This window comes from Chamaea fasciata, unplaced genomic scaffold (assembly GCF_029207755.1).
Source record: "Chamaea fasciata isolate MVZ Bird 193981 ecotype frontalis unplaced genomic scaffold, bChaFas1.0.hap1 SCAF_3, whole genome shotgun sequence".
NCBI classification, from domain to species: domain Eukaryota; kingdom Metazoa; phylum Chordata; class Aves; order Passeriformes; family Sylviidae; genus Chamaea; species Chamaea fasciata.
In genome coordinates this window covers 32,339,382-32,350,584 of record NW_027094088.1, presented here as the reverse complement: position 1 = coordinate 32,350,584, position 11,203 = coordinate 32,339,382, and the positions used below count along the sequence as shown (strand labels likewise).

General features: G+C 35.9%; 1 protein-coding gene across 6 annotated transcripts in view; it reads left to right on the top strand.

The window, feature by feature from the left end:
• CEP170 (centrosomal protein 170) overlaps positions 1–11,203 on the top strand; it is a 96,315-nt gene that overhangs the window by 74,841 nt on the left and 10,271 nt on the right. For 2 of the 6 annotated variants that reach the window (XM_066178516.1, XM_066178512.1), the window contains 4 exons: positions 3,829–4,063; positions 8,639–8,816; positions 10,238–10,405; positions 10,690–10,778. In XM_066178516.1, coding sequence (XP_066034613.1) covers positions 3,829–4,063; positions 8,639–8,816; positions 10,238–10,405; positions 10,690–10,778 — 670 coding nt within the window. The remainder of the gene's footprint in view (positions 1–3,828; positions 4,064–8,638; positions 8,817–10,237; positions 10,406–10,689; positions 10,779–11,203) is intronic. The other 4 variants (XM_066178515.1, XM_066178514.1, XM_066178513.1 and 1 more) reach the window with 4 other exon arrangements.

The following is an 11,203-nucleotide window of genomic DNA, read 5'->3' as shown; positions in this document are numbered from 1 at the left end:
AATGAAGCAGTCAGATACTTCCAGAACAAAATCATCACTAAATAAACCAATTAAGTCTTGTTACTATATAAGTAAAAAATATTATTACTACTCTTTAGTATTTAGAGTTTGAAATTTTTTCTGTATCAGTAACATTACTATATAATTTTTTTACTGATTTATGTAGATTATACTTTAGGAAAATCTGAATTGCATTGAAAGTGGTGTAATCTTCTAGTGTATACAGGAGTGCATGTATAAATGCATCTCCAACTACATATAGGCCACTTTTAATTCCTCAGTTCAGTTTTATTTCTAGAAAAGTCAACAATTCAATTAATTTTAGCACTTTTGGAAAGTACTAATGAAGTGCTTGACTAAAGTGCCTCAGCTGTTTTAATATGTATTACTTTAGGCACATTTAATCAAGGCGTAGCAGGAATGGATTTTCTTCTCTCCCTGGACATCGAAAGACTGGAAAATGAATGATTATTACCAGAATTGGGTTTGGGGTTTTGTTTCCTTTACCAGAGGATTAGCTGCTCTCAAAATGTTAAATATGTTCCATGGGTTATCTCATCAGAGGTCAGTTAACACTACCACGTTGTAAATCAGTAAATATTGGCAGCCTCCTAAATCCAGCCTACAAAGAGAATTTCAGCACTTCCCAAATCAATGTTCAGACAAATATACCTGCAAAAAGAGAGCGAGAATTAAGATGTACTTCATGTGGATTAATTGCAACATGATAGGGTTAAAATTGTCAAAGCTAGCAGCAAGTCTCTAATTTCAACAATCATTTCTAATCTTTGATGCAGTGAAGGATTGCTACTTATGAAGGGGCAAGCAGATAAATGGAACATCTTGGGTGAGAACTGTCAGGATTCAAGTCGTTACCAGAGTGTTTCTGTGGTAGGAGGCTTGATAACTGACAACACTGTGGAGACATGTGAAGCAGAATTAGTAACTTTATAGCACAAGCAGTGAAAGGTCTGATCAAGGCACTGCATCATCAAACAGTAGAGTGTGGTCAATAGAAACAGAGGAGACAAAAGACTTATTTTCACAACAACGGAGGAACACTGAAGGTGATGTTACAGAAGGAGCTGTGCATGCGGAAAACAAACGGCAGGATCAGGCCTCCTGCAGAAGTGCTGAGCTGCAACTGTAACATTGCACTGAGTCAGAACACAGAGATCTTGAGCAGCCAGTTGTGTTTGGCAGCTCTGCTGGCTTGCTGACCTAGCTGTCATTGCAAATAGCTGGCAGATAGTTTGACCAAAGATGTTGATGTAACTGTGGGGAAAAAGAAATTGATAATGGAGAAAAAACAGCCCTTACTAAGGACATTTTAGGAGCTTGGAAATGGATGCACCTTGAGAAGTCAATGCATCAATCAGAGTAGAATTTTTTTAAGGAATATATTCAATAAAATTTATTCTCAGATCTTTGAAGTGACAGTATGTTTGTCCAAATCACCAAAATTGCTGGCTTAATGGTTTTCAGGACATTATACTTCCCACAGAGTAGTCACTAAATTAGGTTTGAATGCTGATTATTTTAGTCAGGATTTTGGAGGATTTTCTAGGTAGTGGTACTGATATTCACAGTCTTTGGTGTCTGAGATAACTGCACAACAGCTTTCAGAAATGTACATAAACTACAATGACATTTTGGGCCTCCATAATTTAAAGATAATATTGAAAGCATATATATGCAAATGTATAGCTACCTAACTGGGAAACATGCTTGGATATGCTTGTCATGAATTGCACAACTTGGAGATTTTTACTGCTAGGCCTACAATAACTTTGTCCTCATATTAAAGAGAAAACACATTGATAATATATAACACCCCAACATTTCAAGGCCTTAAAATTTAATGGTCTTAAAAATAGGGCTTTTATGATACTAAGTAATGTTACAAATGATTGTTATTGATGTCATTTCAGTTAGTATCTCTGAAATGTTTAAGCCATTGCAAAATTCAGTATTTTTGATTGAAAGTATAATCTTTTCCTAAAAAAGTATGGGTGGAAAAGAGGACCTAAGACTAATCTCATCAATATATTTTATTTAAGCAAATGCTTCTAATCTGAATGTTTTAAATCGAATTAACATGATAAAACACTATTTTGTACACAGAGAAATCCAAGCTTCTCCCAGACCCAGACCCTGATGTTGAAACTTACAGTGGTAGAGTACTAGAAATCAAATCTGTTTCTGATATTTCACTTCTCATTCAATTTTTAGTTTTTAAATATATTATTACATATGCTCATTGTACAGTGCTGAGTTGCTGAACTATCTCACTTGAGAGATTTTAAGATAAATTTTATGATTATTTTGAAGAATATAATTTGAACTGGGACAAAGATTTTAAACAAAAATGGATGAAAAAATGTGGGCCCAACTCATAAATCTCTTTGGACTTTGGTCACACATTGCTTGCATGCTGTTGGTGGGAAAGTGTACTTTTTCTGCTCATATTTTATTTCCCTAAGATCAAACAACTTTGAAACATCCAAAAAGAGATCAGAAAGTGATTAAGGAGACAATACAATGCAATACAATAAAGTTAGAATTTTTTTTCTTTTAAAGTAGATCTGGACATAATTTGAAATCCACATTTAAACCTGAAAAAATTACAGAAGCATATTTTTGTTTTCAGCAATTGAAACTTCATTATTTATATGAGGGAAGGGATGTAAGCTTATACACCAATGTCATATTCTACATACCATAATCTTTGCATTACACAAAAAAAACTTCCATTATTTGTTACTTAAATTCATATTGGTGTATACTTCATTTGTAATGTTGGGGATTTTTTAATGTAATAGGAAGAAATAATTTTTAGTTCTTGCTTTTTTTAATACTAAAAACCAATTTACATAATTCAATTCTATTATTTTTCAATCACCAGTAGGTGGTCACACACTTATTTCATTTTCTGCAGTATTTACAGAGCCTCATGAATGTCAATGGATTTGGGGTATTAAATCCTCTGCAACATTTTAGCAGGTTCTGGTGATGGAGATTTCTTTACACTTGGTGTTCTCTCTTCCTGCTGGAAATGTTTGAGGACAACACATCTGAAATCCATTTTCAAGACTTCAGTAATTAAAAGGAGACAAGAGCGTCCTATTTAGTTTTAGTTCTCCTGTAGTTCAGGCTGTCCTCAGCAACATGGCTGTATAATGCTTTAAGTGCTGCATGTCAGAATATATACTTCTTTGTCTGAGCCTGCTTTTCTTACGGATGTGCTGCAGGTTTTTCATAACACAATATTAATTTTACATACTCTTTTTCTGTACTGAACATATAATCATAGAATCATTGAGGTTGTAAAAGACCTATGCATCAAATAGGAGTTTCATGTTTCCTTATGTAAGCATGCATTCCAGGCTTGGTGACAGCTCCATCCTTCCTTCATACCTTTTTTTTTTTTTTTTTTTTTTTGTGCGTGTATAACATAAACTTTGAATGAAATTTGGGGAAAAAATCTGCAGAAAAAGTGCAATCTGACTATATACTTTAATGTTAATGAATTGGGCCCTTGTTTTGTAATACAGTTTGTTTGAGCTCATCTACAGTCACTGGCTTTTACATTTTACTTCACTCATCACTATACAAAGAGCATTAGTTTTATGTTTTTATTAATCAATATTTTTTATTTAACACAAATTCTGTAGCTTTCTTTTAAAGATGTAGTAAAAAAACCTTTTGTGAGGTACTTGGGGATGGATAATGAATAGGTGTGTATTTTTGTGATGTTACTGAAATAATGCTGCTTTTTCTTATTAAAGATGCCATAATAATTCTTTTTTAATAATTAAACTAATTTAGTAAGTGCAAGATGGAGGCGCTTTCCTACAGATTATGCTTCCACCTCAGAAGATGAATTCGGATCAAACCGTAATTCCCCTAAACATACCCGTCTACGTACCTCTCCAGCCCTGAAAACCACGCGACTGCAGAGCGCTGGGACAGCAGCTCAAAGCAGCAACACATTCAAGCACAGGATAAAGGAGCAGGAAGACTACATTCGTGACTGGACTGCCCACCGGGAAGAGATAGCAAGGTTGGTTTGAAAGGAGTGCCCCTTAAATAACAGAGTTTGTACCCAACCACTTGTACAGGTGCACACAGAGGACAGGAGAGCTGATGGATTTTCTGTGTCACTAATTACTGCTTTCCTTCACTCACTGAATGTGTAACTTAAAATTCTTCTTATGAGAGACTGGCAGGCAGAACACTCACATTACCAGCACATGTCTTTTCAGTGGAAAATGATAGTAACTTCTGATTTATAATAGCCAAATCTCGGATGATGAACTTTCAGTTGCATTATTGGGACTTGCAGAGGTACTTTCTGCAGGTGTGTTTCCTGAAGCCGAAGTGTATGTTATTTTGTACTGCCTTTACATATTGAGATAAAATTTCAGATCAATCTCAGGTGACAGAGAGAGAAAAAAGTAAGCTTTGGAATGTGAGAGACCATGTTCTCATTTTAATTTTTGATTTATCAAGACATTGTTTCATGTTGGGTACTTTCTGATTTAAGTCATGCCTATTCACCAAAAAGTAGGTTTTTTTGTTGCAAGTCTCTGAGATTAGTATGTCATATATCTCTGTTATTGCTGGTACCACTCTGCTTCAAGTGAACCAAGGAAAAGTTAGTTGCACATTCTGGTTACCAGTTATTCCCATATCATGCAGCACACAGGCAGTGAAAACTTCAGAGAGCTTGCACAAGCGTAGAAATGTTATTTAATACTTAGATGTCAGTGTTCAGGTTCCAAAGATTTTCACGGAACTTAATTGGGAAACCTAAACAAGAAATACGTTTTCGTTTAAGATTGATTTTAGTAGTGTGGAGTATTTTCTTAGTGTGGAAGTCTTTTGCTTAGTGTGATTAATTATTTTTCATTTCCTGATCTAGGTAATATTTTTCAGCATTTGTTTTTCTAGTGTGATCTGTGCAAAGGGAAGATGTAGAGGCCTGAGAGGCACACAGAAGATACCTCAGGGAGTCTCATAGTATCTGGATAAATAATGAAACAAACATTTTCAAAATATCTTCCTAGAACATCTCTTCCTTTCAGAAGTCTAAAGTTAGAGATGGTTATACAAAGGACTGTGTGTATATGGGAAAAATAATTGAAAGCCATAGCATAGTAATTCCTCCTGGTAAACAGTACTGCTGAACCTCTACTTCAGCAAAACTTTTTGATATGTTTGGCTCATCTAGGAGAGATTGACACTATAAGTAGTTGATGATTCAGTCCAAACTCATTTGATGGTTACGTTTGCAGGTTTTTCTCTTCCCTTGGGATTCTTGCCCTTTCCTACATTGATGTTTTAGCTTTAAAATTTGTTTTAAATGCTGTGTACTTATCCTACCCCTCCAGCTTTATTTTCAGTGGAAGTGCTGGGAGGCTCAAATCAGTACTGCCAAATTTTTAGGTTTATGTAGAGATTTCACACAGCCTGCATGAAATGAGTTTATTTAAGGTAAAGAAAAGTAGCATATAGCATCCGAGAAATTCCAGGTTACTGTCGTGTTGTCACTGCTTTCAATACCAATTTTAGCCTCTGCTGAGAGCACTTGCTGTGGGTTACTAGTTCATCCTTTCTGTGTCTCCATATCTTTGTAGTGATTCACATTTTTGCTCCCTGCCTTTAATAGGCTTTTTAACTTCTGTCCTCTATAAGAGACTTTTTGTCTCTGCTCCTATTTCCTTGCTAACTATAGGCTCTATTATTGCCTGCCTGGGTTTTTGCCTGCCATCAGTCCAGCCTCTATGTTCAGGGTCCCTTCAACTCTCTTTAGAGTTTTAAAAAAAATTAATAGACCATTACATGCTCTCATTAAAATTAGTTGATTTTTTGGTGTTGTTGTTGAATAACTGATTAGATTAGGCAGGTGTAAGGATAAGCCTTTAACAAAATACATGTGTAGCAGAAAGTAGTGTAGAAGCTGTATGGCAAACATTTTGTTGCATCCCTGTTACCATCATACCGTGTTCTAACTGATCTTTCATGACTGACCCAGTTTGCACTTTTCACAGACTTCACGATTTACAGATGTTAATAAAATTGAAAATTTGAAAGAGGTGTTTAGAGAAACTTCCTGGAATAACTAAACCTGATTTAAAGCCACTTTGACATGGAGGGAATTTACACCCTCGGAATAACAGGAGCTTCATGGTATTTTATTTAAGGATGTTAAAGTATAGTTACAAAATGTTAAAGTGTAGTTACTGGCTCAGTATAGGGAGTGTAACGGCAGACTAAGCATAAAAATATTTTTAGTAATCCAGCAGTTCAACACTATTACAGATATCTTAGACGTATTCCTATTTCCTTATGTTTTTTTTCTAACAATGGACATTCTTTCACAATGGGTAAATAAGAAATAGAGTTCCAGGCTTTTGAAAAAGGTGGTCATGCTCTCTCCATCCCAAGCCCTGTGTTCTCACCTTTTCCTATGTGTTGGAAACTGAGTCTGTTCCCTGTGTAGCTGCCTGAGTCTGCTCACCGAGGGAATCTAAAGCAGTATTTCCTGGAGTGGGCTGAGGGATTTAGGGAATTAGAGGTTTATTATTTTTGCCTCTGTGAATTGATTTGCCTTGCATTATTGCTAGGTCTGATGCAGGAAGCGGTAGAGATCTGCAAGGCAGCCTGCAGTTGTAGTAAAGTAAATAGTGTGCACGTAAAGCCTAAGTCTTGTCCCTGATTACACAAAACATACTCCTTACACTTAAGCAAAAAATTTTTGCTTTTGAAGGTTAATGCAGAATTACTTGAAAACTTCGTAAGTCAGGCTCAGCTCTCAGCTGGTTTCTAATATTCTTTTTCACAATGCTTCTTGTTTAGTGCTCTATACTGTTTCTGTACAGAAATACAGTTGAATACTGGACTATAGCTTATTGTCTCATAGAAAGTGATTGCAGATTTTGTTCACATGACTGATATTTAACTGTGCTAATTATCTACCAAGTTGCTTGCAATCAGTGTTAGAATGGTTCATTCTGCTGCTTCTGGGATTCATTTGAATTAATTTTTATATAGAGATCTGACACTTTATGCAATTTTGATTTCGTGGTAAGAACTCAAATGAAGTGGTTGTGTTGTGTTGAGGCATTGCTGATTTCTGTGAAGAGTTAAGTCTTCGTTAATTCATGCTGCTTTTGATTGTGGTGTTTAATGACATTTCTTTTCTGGAAAATTTGCTGATAATTGAAATCTTCTGGGTTTTTCTCCACAATTACTCATTAAATACCAGAATTTGTCCCAGAAAATCAAATGTGAATAGTAGCAACTTCTCTATTTAAAGAAAAAGTTAGATGATTGTATGAAACAAATAAAGCAGCTGTTTAAGTATCTTTATTACTAAGAATATTGAACTTCTAATGGCATGTCTAAATTGCCACATGTTTGTCTACAGCCTTCTTCCAATTATATGTGTATCTAAGGTGCAGAGAGTTGCACTTCATTGCGGATTGCTGATGATTAGCCACAAAATCCAGTGTTGGAATTTGACTGGAAATTATTTGGCTAGTTATGTTTGCCTTTCTAGTTGAAATACTGTTCACTTAGCCTTAAGCTATCTCTAGGCCAGTGGTGTCCATTGTTTTTGACTTGAAGACAAAGGGAAAATTAAGAGCAGAAGGAAGCTCACCTTGAACAGTCAGTCTCTGTGGAGCCCAGGGTGTGTCACTGTCACCTGGCTGTGCACCTCCTTTCCCTTGAGTGGCGGGTGCTGTGTGTCTCAGAGTCCTCGGTGGCACTGTCAGGCTCTGTGTCTTCAGTGCAGTCAGGCAGGAGTGTGAAAGGGGATCACCTGGCAGTCTGCTCTTCTCAACTTCTGTGATCCAAGCTGGAGATTCAGGGTGCCATAGTTAGTAAGGGCTTTTAGCTTTTGCTTTGTGCGGTTTTTTTGTCTTGTTCCCTCCTTCTTTTAGGGTGTCCTGGGGAGGAGTAGCACAAGCAGAGCAAGCCAGAGCAAAGCTGTTTTTTTGATGTGGTGAATCAGAAGAAAAGGAATCTTTGGCTGTGAATTCAGCTGTATTTTTGTAATGCTATCATATCCAGGTTTTTAAAGAGATATTCTATTTTTGCCACTGAAAAGCTTGATTACGTTTGAGGATTTAGGGTATTGGTCTGGAATTTCAGACCCATAAACAGCTTGATCTGAGTGAGTTGTGCAGTTGCTGGAAAATCAGAAGTCCTGAAAACATTTTATTCAAGCAGGCAAACTAAGGTGCAAATTAAATGTTTTCCGGACATTCCAGATTTACTGCCATGCTACACAGCTCATCTGTGGAGTATTTTCAGCATATTTCCTATGCATCCTCTGTGTTGGAGATACTGCATATTGCACGCATCTGTCTGAATCGTAGGAAGAAAACAAGGATACTCTGTCTTTTGAGATCACCTTGCACCTTCTTCCTCTAGAAAGGCATGCTATTAAAAGGTTCAGTCAAAATTTGCTTTTGTGGTTCTACAAATAATCTTTCTGTTTAGAAAGGCATGCATGTTTTCATAGCATGGTTATCAGGAACTAGAACTTAGAACCTCAAAGGCTGCAGATTGGGCTCTACTGGCCCAAAAGTCTCTGTAGGGGAGAATGTAACACTCTCTTTATTACTAGGATCAGTCAAGATCTGGCTCTCATCGCACGGGAAATCAACGATGTAGCAGGAGAGATAGATTCAGTGACTTCATCAGGCACTGCCCCCAGTACCACAGTAAGCACTGCTGCCACCACCCCTGGCTCTGCCATAGACACTAGAGAAGAGGTAGGAGATCTTCATGGAGAAATGCATAAGGTTCTTCCTTTTCTTTATTTCTTTTGCTTTTAGCATTTTGCATAGCCTTTTTAGTTACTTCCACTCAACCCGTATGCATGATCTCTACATTATTTTTTTGATTTGAAGTTCCTTTACATTTCAACAAACAACCCAGAAGTTATTTTGTGAACACAGCTTGTCAAAACGATGCATATTATCTGTCTGTCTCTTTTTTTCCACGAAACATAGGACAAGATAGTCATTTGTTTCTTGCTTGTCTGTAGCCTTAGATACTGGTGGATGGTATCTAAGTGCATTTAAAGATACTAGTATGTATGCACAACTACATATAAATGGATAAGTTTCATTCTTAGCTATTAAAAACAAAAAAGTCCCTCTTTTCACAGGTGACGTAAAACTTGCATCTTCTGAACACTGAAATACTTAGGTACCATCAGTTAACTTTAGATTTTCTTTCTTAATAACATTGTCAAAAACTGCCTTGAAGTAAGTTTGCTTTATGCTTCTAATAATTCTTATTTTCTTTGCCTATCTCTGGTGTGCTATTCTATGAATATATTGACTAACGTGTTCTAGTAACCATCACAGGTCTAATGCTGGTAAACATGTTAATCTGAATTTAAATCATCATTTTCTACCATGCTACAATTCACCATAATAATGTGTTGTAAATGTTTAATGCTTTTTTTTCTTCATAGTACTTCTTTCAAAATGTGTTTTATTCATTTCTGTGTGCATAAATTTTGGTTAATACACTTAGTTAGTTTAATACTGTCTTTTTCTGTGGAAAAAAAGATATAAACAGCAATAAGAAATCTCTGAGCTGGGTACGCAGAAAAATTTTAAATGCACTCACATGGATTTTGGGTTTAATTCGCATAGACTGTGGCTAAACTTTAAAGAAGTAACATGCTCTTTTTCTCAGATACAATTAGATCACTCCAATTTTTTCTTATTATTAAATAATTATTTTCTTCTTCAAAAAATACAGTGCATTGTGTACAGACTGCAGGTGACAGTATCTCCTTTAGGTGGTGTAGGTCTTTCTGTAATGCTATGACTAATTTGGAAAAAAAATCCTAAATCTCAGAGTACTCTTCTTAATTCCACAGATATGTTCCATTAATCAAAGGAATAAATTATTCAGTACCAATTTATAGGTAGCTATTATGTTACTTGCCCATAAGCAGAATTTTAGTGGGGGTACTCTAAATTTGCCATGTATGTCTAGTATTTAAAAAAAACCCCAACTCTTGTTCATTTGTACAAGATATTCTTACATAAGAGATGCATCATTTTATACTATATAAGACAACCGAATTATGATTATTATTTCATAGGCATCTTTTAAACTGTTTCAGGACAAAAATACCCCAATAATCTGATTTTTGGATGTATCCAGTAGATTTCATGAACTTCATTTTTCTTTTATCCCGCAGTTGGTGGACCGAGTATTTGATGAAAGTCTCAATTTTAGAAAAATCCCTCCAATAGTGCATGCGAAACCCCCGGAAGGGAATGGTCGGCCTAGTGATGCCAGACCTCAGCTGACAGAGGCCCTCGATCCCCCAACAATTACTCGCAGAAGGACTTGGAGCAGAGATGAAGTGAGCACACAACAGGATTCTCTCTAAGAATGTGTCGATTTTAAGCTTTGACAATTATCTCCCCCCATAATATTCTAGACATTATCCTGTCTCTCCTACCTCTAGCAGGTGGCATGAGTATTGGAAAAAATTGTGTATTATTTTATTGGCAAAATGTTGAAGTATCATTTTATATGATACTAATTAAAACATAAGTAAGATTTTTTTATTGTTAAAGATGCCAAAATATATGGAATTGTTACTATTAAACTAATAATATCCTTTTTATTAAAAACTTATTGCAGGTTATGGGGGACAGTTTGCTGTTGTCCTCAGTCTTCCAGTTTTCTCGCAAGATAAGACAATCCATAGACAAAACAGCTGGCAAAATCAGGTGGGTTGTTAAAAATTGCTGTTATTGCTGAAAATGTCTGTTCCTAACAACATTCCCAACAGTATAAAAGAGATATATAATAGTCACAGAGAAAGTGTACATAGTAGAAACTTGTCTTTCAAAAAAACTCTTTTACCTCTGCCATTTTTAGAATTCGGAAGGATTTGGAATGAATACTTTTTCCATTATTCCTTCTGTTTATTTCACTTTATTATGAAGAGGAATATCAGGAAAGTTTACATGGACAGAGCAACATCCACCAGAGGAGCTGTTCCAACATTTGCAATACTGTGCAAAATCTACACAATCTCTGTGCAAGTCTTGTAAAACTCCCTTTCCTTAAAAGATAAGGTTAAAATGTTGCTGAACGGTAAAATTTGGCCCTGTAGGTTTGCCAAGCTGTTGTAGGGATTTTGCAGAGCTGT